The sequence below is a fragment of the Martes martes genome (assembly GCF_963455335.1).
Source record: "Martes martes genome assembly, chromosome: 8".
NCBI classification, from domain to species: Eukaryota; Metazoa; Chordata; class Mammalia; order Carnivora; family Mustelidae; genus Martes; species Martes martes.
In genome coordinates this window covers 46,728,313-46,752,026 of record NC_137895.1, presented here as the reverse complement: position 1 = coordinate 46,752,026, position 23,714 = coordinate 46,728,313, and the positions used below count along the sequence as shown (strand labels likewise).

The window sequence follows — 23,714 nt, the reverse complement described above, 5'->3', positions numbered from 1 at the left end:
CAGAGAGAGATCGCAAGTAGGCAGAGAGGCAGGCAGAGAGAGAGGAGGAAGCAGGCTCCCCGCTGAGCAGAGAGCCCGACTCGGGGCTCAATCCCAGGACCCTGGGATCACAACCCGAGCCGAAGGCAGAGGCTTTAACCCACGGAGCCACCCAGGCGCCCCTGATTTAACCCCTCTTTAAGTGTAGAGGTTTTACATCACTACTATAAATTTCCCTTTATTGCTTTCACCACACTCCATACATTTTGGTATCTCTTTTTTTGGTTTTGTTTTCGTTCTTCCGAAAATATTTTCTAGTCCTTTGTGATTCTATACCCACTGTTTATTTAGAAGTATTGTTCAATTTCCCCATGTTTGTAAATTTCCCCATTTTCCTTTTGTTGTTATTTCTCACGTTGTTACATTTTGGTTGGAGAACCTTTTATATGCATAATTTCAGTCTTTTTGAATCTGTTGAGGTTTGTTTTATATCTGGCATATGGTTATCCTGGAGAATGTTCCATTAGTACTTGAGAAGAACACATATTTTGCTGTTTTAAGGTGTTCTGGATATATTTGTTAGATCTAGTTTTTATATTAGTATTCATGTCTCTTATTGGCTTGTTGATCTTGCTTCATCTATTATTGGAAATGGGGTATTAAAGTCTCCCACTGACTGTTGTTGAATTGACTATTTTTCTTTTGTTCATTCAGTTTTTACTTCATTTATTTGGGGTTTCTGTTAGACTCTAATGTTTATAATTATATTTTCTTGATGATTGACCCATTTATGATAGGAAAATATTTCTCTTTATCTCCAAAAATATTCTTAAGTCTATTTTATATATTAGTTGAGCTACTGCAGAATTCATGTGATTGCTGTTTCATAATAGATTTTTCTAAAAAAAAAAGTCTATTGAATAACCCAGTATTAAAAGCTGGTATTTACTGAGCACATTTTACTGTGGGTAGCGCATTATGCTAAGCTTTATACGTGTTTTTTACTCTCCCCTTCTACAGATTGAGGAACTGGGACCTGAAAAAGATGAATAATCTCCCAGAATTTTCCCAGGTAGTCAGTGGAAAAGCCAGCATTCAAATCCAGAAGGTTTATCAGATTCTGTAAGGTCTTATAGGGTTCCTAAGAAGGTTACTGACTGCTGCTTTAGTTTCAAAAAGAAAAGAATAGGTTGATAGATCACATTATTTTTCCACTTGTCCTCCATTCCACACCTTTTGCCTTGTGATTGTGGTTCCTACCATGAGAGGTAGAATTTATATTTTGGCTCCATTGATGTTTGGATATGTGATTTGCTTTGGCTAAAGGAATGTTAGTGGATTACAAGCTAGCATAGGCCTTATTTTATTTTTTCATTTAAAATAAGTTTCAGGGTACCTGGGTGGCTCAGTTGGTTAAGCGTCCAGCTCTTGATTTTGGTTCTGGTCATGATCTCAGGGTTGTGAGATTGAGCCTTGTATCAGGCTCCATGCTCAACATGAAGTCTGCTTGAGATTCTTTCTCTCCCTCTCTCTCTCCCCCTTTCCTGAACCTGTACATGTGTGTGTGTGCTCTCTCTCTTTCTCCCTCTTTCTCTTTTTCCTCTCTATCTCTCTATCTCAAAAAAAATCTTTTATTTAAACTAAAAACAAAAAAAAGTTCACCCACAGACTGAGCTTTGACTTTCAATGCATTTGTGGCGGTGGGCTTTTTCTTTGTGCTCTTGCTTCTCCCCACCAGAAGACCATCACGAAACCACTGATTTGAAGAGAATGAGAGAAAATGGAGTAGCCCTAGTTCAGCCCAGCAGCTTGATGCCAGCCTAGCTGAGGTTAGTTTAACAACCCACAAATGTCAAAGTAAGGAACTAATACTTCTGTTGTCTCTGAGTGTTGGGCAATAGCTGATGAATACAGTTAAAGTAACTTTAGAGTTGTAAAATGTAATAATAGTAATATTTCTTTTCACTGAATACCAAGAAAGGGTTTCTGTCTTTTAGATACATAAGAGTAAGAATTTGTTGATAGTAACTGTTGTCCTAAATTGGTTAATTGGGGAACTCTAGAACATTTTTTCCATGATAGCTTAATGAAGAGTCATTTTTGTGGACTCATTTCTTGCAGATGTGTAAGAGATTGAGCTAGAAGTCTTTTTAAAATCCCTTAAAACTCTGCAGATTTTGTTGGCCTATAATGATAGAAAAGGAGTTTAAAAATTTTTGAAGACACAAATAAGTAACTTTTATTTTTCTTATACATTATTCAGTGCTCATCAAGTTAAATGTACTCTTAACCCCCTTTATCTCTTTCATTCCTCCACCCTATTTAAGAGTCTGGGGGTTTTTTGTTTCTTTTTTTCTTTATTCATTGGTTTTGTTTCTTGAATTCCACAAGTGAAATCATACGGTATTTGTCTTTCTGTGACTGACTTATTTCACTTAGCATTACACCCTCTAGATCCATCCATGTTGTTGCAAATGGCAAAATGTTCTTTTTTATAGCTGAGTAATATTCCATTGTGTATGTATGTCTTTGGAAAAAGTGATCATTCAGGTTCTCTGCCCATTTTTTAATCAGATTATTTGTGGGGTTTTTTTGGTGTTGTATAAGTTTCTTACATGTTTTAGATATTAACCCCCTTATCAGATATATTATTTGCAAATATCTTCTCCCATTTGGTGGGAGAAGATGTTTTGTTGGTGATTTCCTTTGCTCTGTGAAAGCTTTTTATTTTGGTGTAGTCCTAGTAGTATAATTCTATTTTTACTTCACTTGCCTGAGGAGAATTATCTAGAAAAATGTTTTTAGGGACGCCTGGGTGGCTCAGTTGGTTGGACGACTGCCTTCGGCTCGGGTCATGATCCTGGAGTCCCGGGATCGAGTCCCGCATCGGGCTCCCGGCTCCATGGGGAGTCTGCTTCTCCCTCTGACCTTCTCCTCGCTCATGATCTCTCTCATTCCCTCTCTCTCAAATAAATAAATAAAAAAAAATCTTTAAAAAAAAAAAAAAGAAAAATGTTTTTAATCACAAGGAAAGAGAACAAAAGAAGAAAGGAACAGAGAAGAGCTACAGAATAATTGTAAAACAAGTAACAACATGGCAATAAGTAGTTATCTATCAGTAATTACTTTAAATGTAAAAGGACTAAATGTTTTAATAAAAAACATTGGATGACTGAATGGATAAAAAAGCAAGACCTGTCCATATAGTGCCTATAGGATGCTCAGTTCAGACATAAAGGAACATGCAGATTGAAAGTAGAGGGATGGAAAATCATTTACTGTGCAAATGGAAGTGAAAGGAAAGCTGGGGTGGCAATACTTGTATCAGACAAAATAGACTTTAAAGCAAAGGTTGTAACAAGAGACAAAAAAGGATACTACATAATGATAAAAGGAGCAGTCAAACAGGAGGATATAACAGTTGTAAAGATCTGTGTACCTAACATGGCAATACCTAAATACATAAAGCAAGTATTAAGAGACATAAAGGAAGACATTGATAGTAATATAATAATACTAGGGGACTTTAACACCCTCGTTACATCAGTGGATAGATATCCCAGAAAGTCAACAAAAAAACAATGGCTTTGAATGACACTTTAGACCAGATGGATCCAGCAGATATATTCAGTGCATTCCATCCAAAACAGTGGAATATACATTCTTTTCAAGTACACAGGGAACGTTCTCCAGAATAGATCACGTTAGGCCACAAAGCACATCTCAGTGAGTTAAATAAGATTGAAGTCATAGCATGCATCCTTTCCAGGCATGATGGTAGGAAACTAGAAATCAATCACACAAAAAAGTCTGGAAAGAATGCGGATACATGGAGTCCAATTAACATGTTACTGAAGAATGAATGGGTAAACAAAAAATCAAAAAGGAGATCAAAAAATAAATGGAGACAAATGAAAACGAAATGGCCCCAAATCTTTGGGATGCAGCAAAAGCTACTAAGCGAAGATTATAGTAATGCAGGCCTACCTGAAGAAATAAGAAAAATCTCAAATAAACAACTTAATCTTACCCTAAGGGAGCTGTAAAAAGAACAAGCCCAAAGCCAGCAGAAGGAAGAAAATTGTGAAGACTGGAGCAGAAATAAGTGAAATAGAGATGAGGATGTCCACTCTTAACACTTTTATTCAACATGGTACTGAAACTCCTAGCGACAGCAGTCAGACAAGGAAAAGAGATAAATGGCATCTAAATTGGTAAGAAAGAAGTAAAACCTTAATAATCTGCAGATGACATGATGTTATAAATGGAAAACCTTAAAAGCTCCACCAGAAAACTGCTAGGACTGATAAATGATTTCAGTAAAGTTGCAGGACACAAAATTAATATACAGAAATCTGTTGAAATTCTGTATACTAATAATGAAGTAGCAAAAAGAGAAATTATAAAAATAATCTCATTTACAGTTGTACCAAAAATAATGAAGTATCTATGAATAAACTTAACCAAAGATGTGAATGACTGTGTTCTGAAAACTATAAAAACCATTGGTGAAAAAAAAAAAAACCATTGATGAAAGAAATTGAGGATGACACAAACAAATGGAAAGATATTTCATGCTCATGGATTGGATAAACTGTTATTGTTAAATCTGTACAACTCAAAGCAATGTATAGATTTAATGCAATCTCTAAAAGCGCTAACATTTTTCACAGAACCAGAACAAATAATTTTAAAATTTGTATGGAACAACAAAAGATCCACATAGCTAAAGCAGTCTTGAGAGAGAAGAACAAAGCTGGAAGTATTATAATCCCAGATTTCAAGACATACTACAAATATGTAGTAATCAAAACAGTATGGTGTTGGCACAAAATAGACACCTAGGTAGATGGAACAGAGTAGAAAGTCCAGAAATAGACCCAGACTTATGTGATCAATTGATCTACAACAAAAGAGGCAAGAATATGCAGTGGGGAAAAGGCAGTTTCTTCAGCAGATGCGTTAGGGAAACTGGACAGCTATGTGCAAAAGAAGGAAACTGGAACTTTCTTACACCATATACAAAAATAAACCCAGTGTATTAAAGGCCTTAATATGAGATCTAAAATGACAAAAGTCCTAGAAGAACATATGCAGCCATTTCTTTGGTATTGGCTATAGAAGCATTTCATGATATATTTTTCCAACACTTTTACTTTCAGTTTATTTGCATTTTTAATTTCTAATTTAATTTTTAAAAATTTATTTATTAGAGTGCACACACATGCAGTTGAGCAGAGGGAGGAGCAGAGGGGAAGCAGACTCCCCGCTTAGTAGGGAGTCTCGAGGGGGGGCTTAATCTCTCCATGGGGAGATCACTACTTGAGCCAAAACCAAGAGTCAGATACTTAACTGAGTCATCCAGGTGACCCTGAGTGTAAAGTGTGTCTCCTGTAGACAACATGTAATTTGTTGGTTCTGATTTGTTAGAGTCTGACACTGCCTTTTGTTGGATTGTTTATTTAATATTGATGTAGTATAACCTGTCTGCCATTTTGATTTGTTTTGTTTTTTTTTAATTTTTCCTTTACTGTGTTCTTTTGCATCAAGTGTTCCCGTCCCCCCCCCCCCCCCGCCATCATAAGCTTTTAATTCCTTTAATGGTATTTTCACTACGTTCTTTTGTATTTTTTTAGTTGTTGCATATGAGCTTATCATATGCATCTTACTGTGTCAGAGTCTGTTTCAGACTTAACACTAATTTAATTGCAGTGAAATGTAGAAATTTTATTTCTATGTAGCTTTATTTTCTCTGTTTTTGTGCTGTTGTTATACATATTACAGGCATTGTTTTACAAACCCAACAGTATATTGTTATTATTCCTTCATATGATTTCGTGTTATTTAAAGAAACTGAGCGAAGAAAGGAGAGCCAATGTATTCCCAGAGTAAGCTTTATTTGTACATTGTTTATTAGTGTTTAGGTATTTTGTTGAATTTAATTTACTAATGTTTTATTGGGAATTTTTGCACCTATGTTCAGGAGGAATATTGGTTTTTAAGGTTTTTCTTTTCCTGAATTATCTTTGGTTTTGGTATCATTATAATGTTAGTCTCATAAAAATGACTTTGGAAGTAATCCATCATGTTCTCTTTTTTGGAAAATTGTCTTGAATTGGTATTCTTTAAATGTTGGTAGAAGTCACTGGTGAAACTGCTTGGCCTGGAGGATTTTAATTGTGAATTCAGTTTTTTTCCAGTAGACATAATTCATATTGTATGTTGATTTTGGAGGTTCAAAGTTTGAAATGGAGGCATGAGCAGGGTCATGTTCCTTTTGAAGGCTTTAGAGAAGAATCCTTTGTTGCCTCTTCTAGCTTCTGATGGTTGTCACTAGTTGTTGGTATTCTTTAGCTTATAACTGTATCACGCCAATTTCTGCCTCATCTTCACTTAGGGTTTTTTTGTTCTGTGTATGTCTGTCTCCCTCCCTTTGTTGTGAAAATACCAGTCATCAGATTTGGGCCCACCCAAATCTAGTATGATCTCTTTTTAACTTGATTGCATCTACAAAGGCTTTATGTCAAATAAGGTTATATTCAGAGGTACCAGGCATTAGGTGTTGAATATATCTTAATCAGGTATACAGTTAACCTATTGCACTTAAAATTTATATTTTACTACTTGAATTAAAATGTGGAAATGTTGTCACCATGTAGTTTCCTTTCTTCACCCTCCTCTGTGTTGTAGTTGTTGCATTTCATCCACATGGTTCGAATATCTCTTTAGACAGTGATGTAAATTTTGCTTTCAATTATTTTGCATACTTTAAAGAATTTAAGAAGAAAAGCATAGTCTATCACAGGGATTGGCCAAATCCAGCTGCCACCTGCTTTTATGAATTTTATTGGAATACAGCCAGACCTGGTAGTTTATGTATTGTCTATGGTTTTTATTGCTCTGCAATTTGGAATTGATTAGTTAAAACAGAGACCATTTGGCCTGCAAAGCCTTAAATACGTACTCTCTGGCTGGCCCTTTACAGGAAAAGTTTGCCAACTTCGTCTATTATACATATCCACGTATTTGCCATTTTTGTTGTTCATGAAATTCTGGCATTGTTTCTCTTTGTCCAAATAAAATTCCTTTCTTCAGGCAGATCTGCTTATGATTAATTATCTTAGTTTTCTTTCATCTGAAAATGTATTTATTTCCTTTTCATTTTTGAAGGCTACTTTTGTTCCATCTAGAATTCTGGGTTGACATTTCTTGTGGCATTTAACTAGAGATGAGCAGTAGCAACTACCTTTAGGTGGTCCAGAGTTCAGACTCACTTGCCACAGTTTCTGCTTTCTTTTATCTGACACTGATTCCAGCTATTATTTGATACTTACTGTTGTGCTTATGCTGTTTTAATTCTTTTAGGTCAGGAAGGAAGTAAAATTTTCATTCTATCCATTTCTTTCTATAAAGTGGGAAAACAGACTGAGAAGTTCCTGTTTCAGGAAAGTGGGGGAGACAGTGTGTTAATAGACAATTTAGAATATTCAGGTGTTCAGAACAGTTCTTTGCATTCAGTATGCAAAAAGTATCTCCCCTATTTGTTTTCTGACTGTTTTTTCCAGCATTTGTGTTGGCATGTGATGCTGTGGAATTTGTTTTTGTATTTATTTATTTAGGATTTTATTTTTACGTAGTCTCTACACTCAACACAGTGCTCCAGTTTACAACCCTGAGATCAAGAGTCACATCGTTTTCTGACTGAGCTGGCCAGAAGCCCCTATAATATATTTTAAAACACTTTAACACCTCAACCAACCATTTTCTTTTTCAAACTAGCTCTTCTTCCTGTATAATTCATTTCTTTCCTAATAACTTTTTGGCATGTATTTGCAGAGTTATCTTTGCCCTGTCTTGCTTTCTTACATCCCAGTGACATCAAAGTTCGTTTAGTTTGTGAGTCAGAAAACCTAGATTCTGTTTTCTCTGGCCCTGTCACTAAATAGCTGGGTACGTGACCTTGAAGAAGGCACTTAAGTTCTACCACGCCACAATTTATCTTTGAATTTTAATTAAATATGCTCCTGAGGCTTTTTTCAGTCCTTAAGTTCTTTGGCGTTACTTCTGCGTTACCTCTGCAAACAATCTAATCCATGTACTGATACTCTAATCTAGGTGTTCTTATTCCTTTTTGGGCCTTGAACCTGTTTGGTCTGTGGTGATGCATGTGGACCCGTGTCTGAAGTAATATCTTAATCATGCAAAATTAAATGTATATGCATATGAGGCATCTAATTATGTATTAGAATGTTTTTTAAAATATTTTATTTATTTATTTGACAGATCACAAGTAGGCAGAGAGGCAGGCAGAGAGAGAGGAAGGGAAGCAAGCTCCCTGCTGAGCAGAGAGCGCATGCGAGGATTGATCCCAGGACCCTGGGATCATGACCTGAGCCGAAGGCAGAGGCTTTAACCCACTGAGCCACCCAGGTGCCCCTAGAATGTATTTAGTAGCAAATAAATTCAGTAATGCACATCTCAAAGTCTAGTAGTGTACAGTTTTTAATCTAGTAATGCATAAATGGAAATTTGAGATTTGAAGCCACTAAAGTGATAGGAAAATATCTGTGGTTTCTAATGGTATAACGAATACTGCTATAGTTTGTTGCTTATGTTTGTAATTAAGGAAATACTAAATTCCAGTCAGAGGTTCATACTATAAAGATGTAATTTCTTACTCAAGTTCATGTACCTTCTGTATTTCATCAACAGACAACGAGGATTTGTAGAACCCAGGCTAAGAACTTCGGCACCAAGACATTTAAGCTATTGTTTATTATGTTAGGTAAACATCAAATTATGTTTAATACATATTAATTACATTTCTTAGTGAAGGAATGTTGTCATTAAGATGTGAATATTACTGCCATTTGTAACTTTGTGTTACTCACTGCATTATAACTCCATGGAGAATAATTTGAAAACATGGTTTCTGACCCCAGGATATTTACCAGTGGAGTTTTTATTACAGAAGTAAATTCTCTAGTTTTGTGCTTCTTATTGCTGTTTCTCATTGAGTTCTCTTTTTTACTATTACTATTTGTTTATTACCTACCATATGGTACAGCTTAGTAATTATTTTTGGAAGGAATTTAGAAGAGTATGATTATTAATTAGTATCAAGGATCTTTAACTGTTTTAATAGTGAATAATTGTTTCAAGTGATAAATTTCTATTTCTTAAGTGGGGATACAATTATAAATGGCAACTGCTATAGTTATCCTTAATATGTCACATGATAAAATGAATTTGGCTCTTAAGCAAATAAAGCTTAAGTCTTTATTGCCTGAAAGTTTTGAATTGCAGAATTTTGTCCGCATTCTTAATTCATTAGCAGTAAAACAATACATATTGGGGTAAAGATTCTTTATAGATTCTGTGTTTGCTTACTTCTGTGCTGCTTGGCTAGAGTTGAGACTAAATAGGCTCATATTCTTAACTTCTTTGACTCTAGATTTTCTCTAGTTTTAATTTCTCTCCTGGAAACATATGTCCTAAGTTTTTATAAGTTTTTTTAGCTAGTGTCCCCTCAAAGACAATATTTATTTGTTATATATCGAATCTGTTATATACAGAAATGTGTTTGTGACTGATGTCCGTAACAAACTTCTACTTAACTGGCATGCTCTTTTTACCATTGTTTCAAATTCCTTTGGTCCATGGTATTCTGAGCACTCAACAGCTAGTGAACTACTCTAGCTTACTCTTATATCTGTCTCTTGTCATCTTAGTTATATGCATTAGAATTAGTTTTTATGGCCATGTTAATGTAGTTTTTACTCCAAATATGACCTAAGCTACTGAAATAGAAGTGTAGAAAGAATTGTTTTAATAAAAAACAAGGTGGATGCTTTGGGAAGACTTTGAAAAAAGTGCTTTGAAAATTATTAATGGGTTATAGGTGTAGATAAGCCTAAAGGTTTAGGAAGCTTTTGGTTCAACTAACTAAACAGTAAAGGAAATTAATTTTTTCACATATTTGGAGGAATGTTAGTTTTTGTATTGGTGAATGCAGCAGCTGTGTGATCAACACCAGGGCCAATTTTCTTTCCATCTTTCTGTTTCCAGTTGTTAGAATGTCTTACTCCCCTTGAGCTAGCTCTCATTATGGTTACAAGATGGCTTCAGTAAGTAGTTCTAGATGGGGAATTCTGATATGACAACATCCAGGGGAAAAAGAAAGACTTTTTTCTCCCCCTTTCTTAATATTCTACCATTAGATTTCCCTGCATATTGCAGTGGCCAGAATTGGTTCAAATACCCTTCTATAAATCATTTATTGAGAAATGGGTAGCATTGTCCTGTTGGCTTAGGCTAATCAGTATTTTCCCCTAACACATATGGAAATGGTTGAACACGTGAACAACCGTAGCATTCACAAGGGAGAAGGACCACTAATGAAGTCAACCAGTAGTGCTGTATCAGAGACAATTACTAAAAACACTAGAAAATATTTATAAAAATTCAGAAAGATTCTGTTACTTAAGTATTTCTAAGATCTTGTTCAACTTTGAACTCAATTAAAACTGGAAATATTAAGACATGCATTATAGATGTGGTTTATACAGAAAGATCATGTGATAACCTAAGTAATAATCCTAAACTTAAAGCAAAGGCCTAGTCTTGCATGAAAATATCAAGGGGAATAAATGTGCATTATATTTGCAATGTATTTAATTTTTTTGGATGATATTTGTGGCAGCCAACTTTAAAATTAACCTGTGATTACTGATCTTGTTCTTATCAGACTGCTTTTATTGCAGTCCTTTTAAGGAAAATGGTTTTTTTCATATTAAACTTAATAAGGGATTTAGTATATTTTTATGGCTCATTTATTCAATGAATTCAGTTTAAAAGCTTCTATTTTGTAACTATTTTAGGTATTTTAAATGGTAAGCAAAATAGGATTTCTCTGTTTAAGGAGCTTGCATTCTAAGGGGGTGAACTGCAGTAAACACATGAGAACAAAATTCGGATAGTGAATGTTCAGGGAAGGCCTCTCTAAAGAAAAATACAATTAAGTAGAGATGTGAGTGTCAAAAAACTGGCATGTGAAAATTTGCAGGAAGATCGCTGAAAAGGAGCAACAGAAGTAAAGGTCCTAAGATGAGAACTGACTTGGTATGTTTCAGAGTCACAAAGAAAGCCAATATGGCTATAATTTAAGCAAATGGTAAGATATACCCTCACTTCTTTTCTTACCTATCATTATAATTACCATTTTGCCTATACCCTTCGTCTCCTTTCCTTTCTCATGCTTCATTGTACTCACTAGCTTTGGTTAATAAAACCTCTGCCAACCATTGCAGCTGCATGTGGCTGGAGAAGAGTAGAACGATGAATACCAACTTAGAGTTGGCAGTTCTATGTGGCAGAGGCATTTCCTCTGATCTCTTCTCTCTCCTACTTTCTTAGAACACTGTTTCACACCTTTTTCTCCCTCTTCAAATTTCTAATACTTCTTTTTATATCTTCACTCTGAGTTGTTGACCTAATTTCTTATTTTATTAAGAAAATGAAAACAGAAGCAGTTGTGAAATCCCTTACTTAGTGGAAGCTCTATCCACATGCCTGAATCTGTACCCATTTACTATCCTCACTCCGATGATACTCATATATGTGTTTTTGCCTACCTAAGGCCAATATCTCTTACATATTCCCTCCATATGTGCTCTTCATCTAGTAATACTACTCCCTCCATCTTGTGTCATAAGCTTTCCCCTTTATACTGTAAATTTTCCTAGCTTGTAAAAGAATTCTCTCGCCTCGACATTTTCCTTCAGACATTTCCCATTTCCTCCTCACATTTATGGCAAAACTCCTTGAAAAGGATGTCTATAGTTTGTTTCCAGTTTTTTCCTTCTATTCTTTGATGAATCTGATCCAGTCAGTGCTATTATTTCCCATTCCACCAAAATTATTTTTGTCAGGATTATGCATTGACTTTCATGCTGTTAAATCCAAAGATTAATTTCCATCTTAATGTATTTTTTTTTACTCAGCGGTGTTTGAAACAATTCATTATGCTCTTCCTTGAACCACTTTTCCAGGTAAACTTTGAACATATTTACGTACCCTCCTTGGTTTTCATCTCCATCACTGATGCTCCTTCAATTTCCTTTGCTTGTTTCATCTCATCTGACTCCTAGATATCAAAATGCACTGATACCTAGACCAGATTGGTTGGTAGATGGTTCTTAGAGGAAACAATAGAGGGAGACCAATTAGGTAAGAAATAATTGTGGCTTGAGCTGTGCTGGTGGTGGTAGAGATGTAGAAAGTGGATTTCTAAAGGAATTTTTGAATTCTTTTTGAAGAATTGTGTAAAGATAAGATACATTGAATTTATTCATTCCTGTGGCTGGGACAGACAGCAAGACCTCAGTTGACCAGAATAATCTGCCAGCTTTAAAATTAAATAAAACAGTTTAGCTGTTAGTGTCTATTTTTTCTCTGCTTAGCTTCTGATGTTTTGTCTGAAACAGTATTGTGGGTACTTCCTGATCACCTTCTTTCTGAACTTGGAATCTCCAGCTGAGTAATGTCTGTTACTTTTCTCCCCATTGCTAATTTCTTCATTGTAGCAGAAGAACGAGACTTTGGAGGAGAAGTATTATTTGATAGCTAGAAATTCTTGAAATGGTTTCATAACAAAAAATAACTTTTTCATGAAAAATATATGGGAAGTAGTAAAGCATAGTGGTTAAGACTTGGATTCAAGTCAAGTGGATATGAACTCAAATTCTGGCTTTGTTACTTCTAGTTAACTCACTACTAGTTCTTTTTTTTTTTTTTTTAAAGATTTTATTTATTTATTTGACAGAGATCACAAGTAGGCAGAGAGGCAGACAGAGAAGGGAAAGCAGGCTCCCCGCTGAGCAGAGAGCCCAAACGGGGCTCGATCCCAGGACCCCAGGACCATGACCTGAGCCAAAGGCAGAGGCTTAACCCACTGAGCCACCCAGGCACCCCACACTACTAGTTCTTGATCTTATTCTTAGTTTGTTTTCTCATCTGTACAAAAGGGATGGTAATGTTTACTGAATTATTCTGAGGATTGAAGGAAATTACACAGGTATGGTATTTAGTGCACAGTGCCTAATACTGGGCAAATAATAGGTAATATTATGTTTCTAGGAAGGAATGTTAAGATGCGGACGTATTTTTAAAACCTAAGTACAGGGGCACCTGGGTGTCTCAGTCGTTAAGCATCTGCCTTCGTCTCAAGTCATCATCCCAGAACCCTGGCATTGAGCCCCATTGAGCCCGCTCCCCCTGCTTGTGTTCCTGCTCTCGCTGTCTCTCTCTGTCAAATAAATAAATAAAATATTTAAAACAAACAAACAAAAGCCAAAAACCAAAAACCAAAAAACAAAAAAACACCGTAAGAACAGAGGTGCCTGGGTGGCTCAGTTGGTTGTGTCTGACTTCAGCTCAGGTCATGATCTCAGGGTTTTGGAATGGAGCCCCGAGTCCAGCTCCCTGCTCAGCAGTGAAGGGGTGGGGGTGGAGAGTTGCTTGTTCCTCTGCTCCTCCCCCCCTGCTGGTGTGCTTTCTCTCAAATAAATAAAATGATAAAAAAAAATTAATAAAACCTCAGTAGAGGTTTCCGTGCTATCTGAAAGTAGAGCATTCCTGTGAAACCTTAACCTAAGTGAAACAACGTAAAGCAAAGAAACAATTACCTTTTCCTAGAAATGAAAATCCTCTTTGGATTTCTTTCAGTTAGCAAAAGCAGATACTAATATAGGTCTTTTATAAAAGTGAAGTAGCGTAGTGCAAACTTCCAGATAGTAAGGGAAACCCATACTATATTAGAAATTTCTTCTAACAAAGAAGTTTTTTGTAATGTTTGCATCTACTTTTTTGTATTAGCCATTTCTGAACTTAATAATGAGTGTATTTCAACTGAAGAAATCTTTTTAAAACATTTTAAAAATTAATGTTTAAGGCTTAGCATTATTTCTCAGAGGTAGGAATAAGAGGCAGGGAAAGGGTACCTTTGCATGCAAAGGAAATGAATAATGCTCTTAAACTACTTTTAATTTATAGTGTTTATTTTTGGTTAATACTTAATGCTGAGCTGAACACTTTACTGTTCAGTCTTAGCCCTGATAGCCTTAACCTTGGCTGTACATTAGAATCATCTGGAGTTCTTTAAAAAGCACCTTAATGACCAGGTTCCATCCTTGTCCAAGTAATGAAAGTAGGGGCAAGGGAGGAGACATCAGTACTTTTTTTTAATTCCCTAGGTGATTTTATTTGCATCTGGTGATGAAAAACAGTATAAATCCTTTAGTCTGTTTCTGTCTTCTATAAATATACCCATTTCTCTTCCTTTGTTAGTGCCCTAGACAGTTGTGTACCAGGCCTCTGCAGAGTGCCTTTTGCCATTCCTTTGCCCATCACATAAAAAACTGTGTACAGTTTGCCTCTTCTGTATAAAGACTAACTTTGAGGGGTTGAAGAAGTGTTCATATAGTTAATGTTCACCAGTTATTAGGTTATCTTCTTTAATGGGCAGTTGTAATTATTTTCTGCTCTTTTACTTAAGCTTTATTTAATACTCTGTTATGAAAACTGGAAAAATAATTAGTTTTGAGAGTTAAAAATATATAATTAATTTGTTAGATTTATTTCAAGAACAACTTTTTAAAAAAACATTTGAGAGAGAGACTGCACATGTGCATGCTCAGGGGCGGAGGGGCGGAGGGGCAGAGAGAGAGAGAATCTCAAGCAGACTCGTGCTGAAGCCCAGCATGGGACTTTATCCCAGGACCTTGAGATCATGACCTGAGCTGAAATCAAGAGCTGGCTGCTCCCCCAACTGTGCCATCCAAGTGCCCCTCAAGAACAACTTTTTAATTACTTTTTATAAGAAGCCATTTAATTTCCCTTTATCACTTACCATTTTTTTCAGAGATAATTTGGTAAGCCTAAGCAGTGGATATGAACTAGGCAGTTTTGATAATCAATTATCACTAGAATCAACAGCTTGTATAAATTATGAGAAAAATATATATTACCTATAAAAATTTTTAGTATAGTAGAATTGCAGTTTTCAGATTTCTCCTTCACATGTGGTATTTTTAATTCTGATATGAAATAGCGATACTTAATGACTATATAGCCATTCTACAAGGCAGAGTAACAGGGGAGTTGTTATATATTTTAAGGAGTTATAATTATAGATTATAACTTTAGCAGGTTCCTCTGTTGAATTAATAGAATTAGTCCATTCCACAGTAGATTGTGAAGCTAATATGACTTGGTCTTATTTTAGAGGGACTGCTTTGGCAATAGCTACTTTAGTCCTTGGAAATCTTTGTGGATTTTTAGCCAATTGTAATGAAAGGTTCTAAAACATTCATTAATTTTAATAGTTTCTTTAGCTCTAAACTGGCAGGAAATTAGCTAAGTACTAATAATTTGGCCATTTACACATTCGATTGGTTAATTAATTCAAACACCAGTTACTTAAGTGAAGTTTTATGTATCATATATCTGGTTTACAAATTTATTTGGTCATAGTCATGAGCTAGATTGCGTAGATCTTATCTTCCTGTGAAGAAATTGAATCACTCATGTTAAACATTTGTGTAAACATATGTAAGTTTTCAGGTAGCAGGAAGATTAGAAGGCTGTTGGTTGTCTTAAGTTTGGACTTTAATTTCAGTTAAGCCTAAAATAAAGAAGGAACTTTCGATTCCCAAGCTTATGGTTCAAAAAATAGTTGAACTTTTGTCATTTAAATTCAGGGACTGTCTTTATTGTTTTTCATTTTATTTGGGACATTTAAGACTTGGTAGTAGAAAATTTCTGTCTTGAGATGCTGGGTGTTTTAGATTATTTACTGATTTTTCTACTCATACTGAATTCTGTGTATCTGGTGGCTAGAATCCTCCTTGGCATATATGTGAGAGACCTACACAGAAATTTAGAAGTAGTGCATCAGGGAGGCTACCACTACAGAAAATAGAAGACGTACCAAATTGAGTTACAAAATATGAAATTATGACAACCAGAGAGTAAATTGACTTCAGGAGAATACTGTCAGTTTACTTTTATTTTTCTTTGTAAATATAGGCACCTTTTCATTTTACATGATAATTACAGACCCATGAAACCTGTATTATTAAAACATTCAGATAAACTATTTTTAGTTAATGTGGCAGTTTTCCCAGACTCAGTTTAGTATGAAACTGATATTTCTGAGTTTTACTTATTTCTGTTTCATCTGCCCACGTTTCTTGTATGTGCCACAAGTCATCAACTCAGAATATTAAAAACATCCATGTGATTGAACCAAAAATTAGTTCAGAAAATAAGTTCATAACATTTTATAACTACAGTCTTCCCTATATACAAGAAGTCTCTTGACATAGTTCTGGAATTGAGAAACCCTAATATTTTCAAGATAATGGCTGAATGCACTTCAGCTTTTATTGAACTCCAGTGAAATTGATCCCATCTGGTCGTCTATTTTAATTAATAGCCAACTTGGACTATAATGTCCCCTTAAAAAAAAATAAAGCCTGTCCAACTGCTTTAACCATCTTAACCTGACCATATTCACACTGTAGTTTAAAAGTTGAGTTGGTAAAGACTGTCAGATTACAGATGTTGTAGAAACAATTCGTGAATTCCTGAGGAAACTGTGGTCAGAGAGGAGAAATTGATGAAGCTAATCCTAGAATTCAGATATTGTGGTTCTTGTGCCATTCAAGGTATACATTTTTATATGATGATGTCACATCTAAAATTAAATTTAACACAGGGAATAAAACTAATAACTATTTTCAGTCTCCAATCAAGTATATTCTAGGGATTTTACTCATGATCACTCATTTCTTATTCTGAGAAATTTTTTTCTGAAAGAAAAATTGGGGTTCAGTTATTTATACTAGATAATACATGCTTTTTTTTTTTTTAAATTATTGGGCTCTGATTTAGGGAAACACCTAGAATGAATAGCCTACTTGTTGTTTTTCTCATTTTAAGATTTGGTTTATATTTTCCCCCTTAGTGGCTTCTTGTCAGATTTTAAGCTGATAACATGATTAAATCTATTTTAAGGCTTTTTAGCACAGAAAAGGGAGGTGTAAAATGTTTAACCTTTCCCATTTATACTGGTATATTCAATAATTTATTCTAAAAGTATCCTGAGTTTGAGAGAAATTTTTGCACATGAGTAGACATTAGTGATAACATGTGTTAAACAGAGTACTGTGCATTCCTGACATTTAATTCTGTGACCAGTTTGTTAAAAAGATAGAGATAAACTTACTTAACTTGGTTGCAAATATTCAATAAAATTTGGAGCCTTTTAAAAATAGGTTTGTTTACATTGTTAAAAAAATCTTTAAAATACCCTTTTATCATGCTTATCTTTTAAAATATAATTTTGACATACCTGTTAATCACCTAGCATTTTATCAACTTTTAATCTACTTTTAAGTGACATATACTAGTGAAATGATCTATTCTGTAATGATCTGGACAGTTACTTTATTTGTGTTTTTATAATTGAGAACAGACTGATACCAATAGAGAGGTTTCTGACTCTAATGCACTGCTAATAATTCTCATAGTGAGAAATCTGGTTCCCACCAACCACTGTCTATTTTACTTCATATTTATCTCCAATAGACATGCATAACAGTTTCAGAATTATTAACCCATAGCTCTGTGATGGATCACTTTACCAACTAGAATACATTATTTATATAGAGTTTTCTTTTTCCCTCTTAACAGCGAGCAGTCAAAACATCATTCTCTAAAGTACTTAGGTCACTGCATTTTGCATACTCATACATTTATGATACTGCTAGTCTTTTCTGAGGTCTACATTTCTAACCTCCTGGTTGACTTTTAAAATTTGCACGCATTCAGGTTCATTCTTTATGTTGTGAAGTTCTGTGGATTTTAACACATGCATAGCATTATCTATTTACCATATCAGTGCTGTATGGAATAGTTCCATTTCTTTAAAAGTTTACCTGTGTGTCGGTCTTTGTAGTCAATCACTTCACCCACCCCTTTCCAGTCTGCTGCCAGCCACTGATTTATTTTCTGTCCCTGTAGTTTTGCCTTTCCAAAATGTCATATGAATGGAAACAAGTAATACACAGCCTTTTTGGTTAGCAAAATACATTGAAAATTTGTGTTGCATGAATTAGTAGCTAATTTTTTTTATTGTTGAGTGGAATTTCATTGTATAGATATACCATTTTGTTCATTCAGCTGTTGAAAGGACATCTTCATTGTTACAGACATTTGTGAACAGGTTTTCAAATGAACAAAAGTTTTTAGTTCACTCTGGTAAATACCCAAGGGACAGTTGCTGGATTGTGTGTGTGTGGTAAGTCTGTTTAACTTTATAAGAAACTGCCAAGCTCTTCCAAAGTGGCTGTATTTGCCTTCATTTTTTGAAAGGTATTTTAGCTGGATTTAGAATTTTTTTTTTAAAGATTTTATTTATTTATTTGATAGAGCACAAGCCAGGGGAAGAGGCAGAGGGAGGACTGTGCACGGAGCTGTGCACGGAGCCCAACACGATCCCAGGACTCTGGGATCATGACCTGAGCCAAAGGCAGACATTTAACTGACTGAGCCACCCAGGCATCCCTGAATTTAGAATTCTTAGTTGATATTTTTCTTTCTGTAGTTTAAAAATGTTGATCCACTCTCCCCTGCTTTGCATTGTTTTTAATGAGAAGTCTGCTGTCATTCCTAGTTATTTTTTTTCTCTGTGTATATAGTTTGTCTCTTAATGTCTGCTTTTTAAGATTTCTCCTTCACTGTTTTTCAGCAACTTGACTTTAAAATTATGAGGATGTTGTTGTTACTCTCATTCTCTTTGGAGGTTGTTGAAGTTCTTTAATCTATGAATATAGTTTTCATCAGATTTAGGGAAAATGCCATTGTTTTCTCTGCTTCCCACTCTTTCACTCTTTCTGAGGCACTGGTTATGTTAATGTTAGGTTGCTTGATATTGCCCAGTAGTTCTCTGTCTCACTTGTTATTCTCTCACATTTCATTGTCCCATAGTTCCTTTTATTCTCACTGTGTTTAATTTTGGATTTAAAAAAAATTTTTTTTTTTTGCTTTTTAAAAGATTTTATTTATTTATTTGACAGAGAGAGACAGCAAGAGAGGGAATACAAGCAGGGGGGTAGGAGAGGGAGAAGCAGGCTTCCCACTGAGCAGGGAGCCTGATGTGGGGCTTGACCCCAGAACCCGGGGATCACGACCCAAGACAAAGGCAGACGCTTATAATGACTGAGCCACCCAGGTGCCCTGGATATATATATATATTTTTTTTTTTTTTTTGATTGCTAGTTGTGTCTTCAGTTCATTAAACATTTCTTTAAAGTTTAGAAAAGACTGCTAATCTTACCCAATGCATGTTTAATTATAGACACTGAATTTTTATTTCTACATCAGTTTGAGCCTTTTAAAAATCTTTTTAACTTTCAAATAATGATAAACTCATAAGAAGACGCAAAAATAGCACAGAGAAGCCCCATATGCCCATCACCCATCTTCCTCCAGTGATGTCTTCCATAACTACAGTGCATTATTGAAACCAGAAATTGACACAGTATAACTAGACTATAAGTCTAATTTAGATTTCACCAGTTTTTGCAAGATCTCTCTTTTTTGGTATGTCTTTATTATTCTGGTGGTATTTTATCAAACATGTAGAATCCTATTACAACCACCACCACAAGCATGATATAGAACTTTTCTGTCACCATAAATTCCTGTGTTAACTTAGGTCTTTTCCATGACCTTGCATTTCTCTTACCATATTCATAGTTTTCTTTTATCTTCTTGAATGTATGGGATATATTTGTTGTATCTGTTTTAGTCTCCTTGTCTACTAAGTCTATCACCTGTATCATTGCTGGTCTTTCTGCTTATTATAATTCACCTTGTTTGGGGTGTATTTCCTGTTTCTATATGTGACTGGTAATTTCTTGTTGGATGCCAGACATTTAATTTTATATTATTTAATCGTGGGAGTGTGTTGTATTGTTTTTAATATTGTTGGGTTTTGTTTTGGGTTACAGTTATGGCACTTAGAAGTAGCTTCATCTGGGGCACCTGGGAGGCTCAGTCGGTTAAGCATCTGCCTTCAGCTCAGGTCATGATCCCAGGGTGGTGGGATCGAGCTCCACATCAGGATCCTTGCTCAGCAGGAGTCTGCTTCTGCCTGTCCCTCTACTCCTCTCCCCCACCCCCCACAACTTGTGCTCACTCACTCTTGCTTGCTCTCTGGCATGTGCACTCTCACTCTATCTCAAATAAATAAATAAATAAATAAATAAAATCTTAAAAAAAAAAAAAGTGAAGTAGCTTTATCCTTTTGAGGCTTGTTTTATCTTTGTTACTGCTGCTCCAGAACATCCTTAGTGTAAAGCTTACTCAGTTTCATTGTTCATGCATTTATTAGCTTCTGAACTCTATTCAGTACTTCGTGTGTTAAAACTGCCCTACTCCAGATGATGGAAACCTGAGTTCTCATGATTGGTCTGACTACTTTTCAGAGGCTTTTTCTCCAGGTTCAGTAGTTTTTTCACATGTGTACACAGATAAGTACTCAGCTAAAACCTTGAGGGCAATCTGGTTGTCTTTAGATTTTTGAAACTCTTTCTCTGCAGCTTCCTTCTCTTCATTTGCATTGCAAATTCTAGCTGTCTTGGTGTCTCCCCTAGGTCTGGGTTCTTTTCCTTTAACTCACTGAAACCATTAGGCTTTGATTGGGTTCTGCCTTCCCCTTCCCTGTTTTAGCTGCATACTTCCACAAGCAGTAGAACTTCATTAGTTCGGTTGTTCTTTTTTCTGTTCTGTCTCAGGACACATCCTGAGATGATGTCTGTTGTCTGAAAGTCATTATTTTATATATTTTATTTAATTTTCTAGTTATTTAAGGCAGGAGGATAAATATAGTCTCTATTTTTCCATCTTGGAAGGCCTTCTGCCTTATAGGAAATTTCACCGTAGTTTTATAAATACTTGACTTTTCTTACTTTTGAGTATTTAGGACTTTGTAGGAAAACCAGTTTATAAACTTCAATGAATGTAGGCAGTTAGAGGGCATGTTTTCTCATACTTGCTCCTTTTCACATACTCTTAACATATATAGTTACCTTCTCTTTAATATATTATGCATTCTTTCATTCCCAGTATCAACGCAATCTATTGCTGAAGATTTTTATTTAATACAAGATAATGGTGACAAATGTTAGCTCTTTATGGTTACCTAAAAGAAGATAGAGTGCCTCCATTCCTTTTTCCCTTTATCAAAAGGAGATGATGAGTCTTAGTTACTGATCAGTATAGAATATTGATTCATACAGTCCTTAGAGCATTTAGTGGCTGTTGACTGAAACCCAAAGCCATGAAATACTTGAAGTTATCCCAAGAGGGAGAAACAAAAGAAATGAACAAAAACAAGTTTTTCCTTTGTACTAAAATTCATAGTGTTCCAAAATTAATACTTTCTTTTAGCTGGTAAGTTTACAGATTAATAACTTTTATTTTTAACTAAAGTCTTATTTAACATATAAAGTCCTAGTTGTCTTTTTATAGCCTATATAGTTAGGTTATGCTAACATATATTAAATTACACTCAAATTGTCTTACCTGATACTAGATTTCTAACATCTTTTGATGAAATGCATAATGTGAAGATATGCATGTACTTTAATATAAACAACTAATTTAACAAGGGAAACATTTTTACCCTATAAGAAAAAACTGAAACTTTACATAATTATCCACTGAATTCAGAGTTGCCATGATTAGATTAATAGTTAAGGCAAGTAGTGCTTTAAATTACTACTTTTATAAAGCACTAACATTAAAATGGGGTTAATGTTTTTTATGGGATACATAATAAAATAGTTTGCTCTCATTTTGTAACAGTCATGAAAATTTAAGTTGGAGCTGAATGTGTGTCACTTAACTATTCTTGGACATCAATTCACTTGATAATTTTATTTTATGAATAACCTAATTCCTTGAGAGATGATAAAGTTTACATTTATGGCAATAAATATACTTATGGTTTAAAAAGTCTTTCTCTGTTATTTTTGAGGAGACATACTTAATATCAGTAGTACATATAAATTGGTAATGAACAATTAGCATTTTTGACCTTGAGCCAGGCATATTAAAGTATTTCAGCCAAACATACAATGTAAGATGGTTAAAATTAAGTAAAAATATAGCACTCATAACTTTGTGCTTATGATCAAATATAAAACCAGAGATGGAATATCAGTTTTCAATATAGGCTTTCATTATGTGGACTCTTTTTAAAACTTAAATGTAATCATACTAATTTTCAGTGATTTATTTTCCTTGAAAACATTTTCTCTTATTAGATTACCTTTTAGAGGTGATCCATATGTGTGCGCGCACGCGCGTGTGCGTGAGTGTGTATGTTGGTTGGTTTTAATCCAGTTGATTCATACTTACTATGAATTTAAATTAGAGGTTTTTATTATCTACTCCCAAAGTAAATTTCATATGATGTTAAATAATTGCTCTAAATTTGAATATAATTTCTAGTGGTTAGCAACTATTATTATATTATTTTAATAGGTATACTTACTACTTCCCTAGGGTAAACATTTTACTAAAACTTAGATGAGGGACATTGGTCTTGATAAAATATATTTACAAATTCTTTGTAGATATCACTTTTGAATTTTTGATCTTTTGTTTTAAATCTGTATTTTTGAACTAGCATCTCTAGGGACTATCACCTCGACTTCAATGGTTTGTTTATTTATTTTGGTAACTGAGGTGTACAGTGCTTCATCATTTTGGAATTATTTATCTGTCCAGGTTAAGAAATGAGGTTCATTATTTTTCTGCTTTAATGTGAAAAAATAAATTCTATTAGAGCATGTACAAAATTGGTGGATTGAAGGACAAAGGCATCCAGAAAGTTGACATGTGTTGCTCCTCTTCTTTGGAGTAAATTTTAATAGAAAATTATATTTTTATAAAATATATATAACATAAAGTTATATTATAATTCAGTTTAATAGAAAATTGAATTAAGTTCATATCTACTAATCATCCTGGGAATATATGATGTATTCTAGTCTTATGGCATAGGAATAAACCTCATAAACTGAAAGAATAACAGCTATATTAAACAAGTACTTGGAGGAGAATGATTTGAAATTACATGACTGAATCTGAATTAATTGGTTATTTCTGAGACTAAGAGGAGAATATTTAAAAGAAAAAATATGTCAGCTGAGGGCTGAATTTTTTTGTCCACTTTTTATGTGTCTTCCTTGTATGTGAGGTCTGGTGGACAGTTTTAATGGGCGAGTAGAAGTGGGAGGGAAGAGTTCTTTATATTTAATAAATTCTCAAAGTATCTGCCCACTCTAGCCCTCCCTAAGTGGTTAAGAGGAAGATGAGTTATATTATTTTTTAAAAAGTCGTTTTTGTTTTCTGTGTATCATTTTGGATATTTTTGCTACTGTTCATATATTTACATGTTAGTAATTTTGACGGCTTTTGGATAATTCCACTCTAGAGGGAGAACTGGTGGGCGGTCCTTCCTGTGACACGACCCTTGAGTGACAGTTCTATTTGATTGCCTCCAGTACTGTGAGGAAAGGACACGACTCTATGGTGAGGACTGATGGACATACATTATCTGAGAAAAGAAACTACCAGGTAAGATCAGTTTTTTTTTCCTT

General features: G+C 34.7%; 1 protein-coding gene across 3 annotated transcripts in view; it reads left to right on the top strand.

Moving 5' to 3' along the window:
- The window catches only part of CNOT2 (CCR4-NOT transcription complex subunit 2), a 118,499-nt gene that overhangs the window by 23,355 nt on the left and 71,430 nt on the right, over positions 1-23,714 (top strand). For 2 of the 3 annotated variants that reach the window (XM_080811192.1, XM_080811193.1), the window contains one exon: positions 23,549-23,691. In XM_080811192.1, the coding sequence (XP_080667318.1) occupies positions 23,644-23,691 (48 nt within the window). In that variant the 5' untranslated portion in view covers positions 23,549-23,643. The remainder of the gene's footprint in view (positions 1-23,548; positions 23,692-23,714) is intronic. The other variant, XM_080811191.1, reaches the window with a different exon arrangement.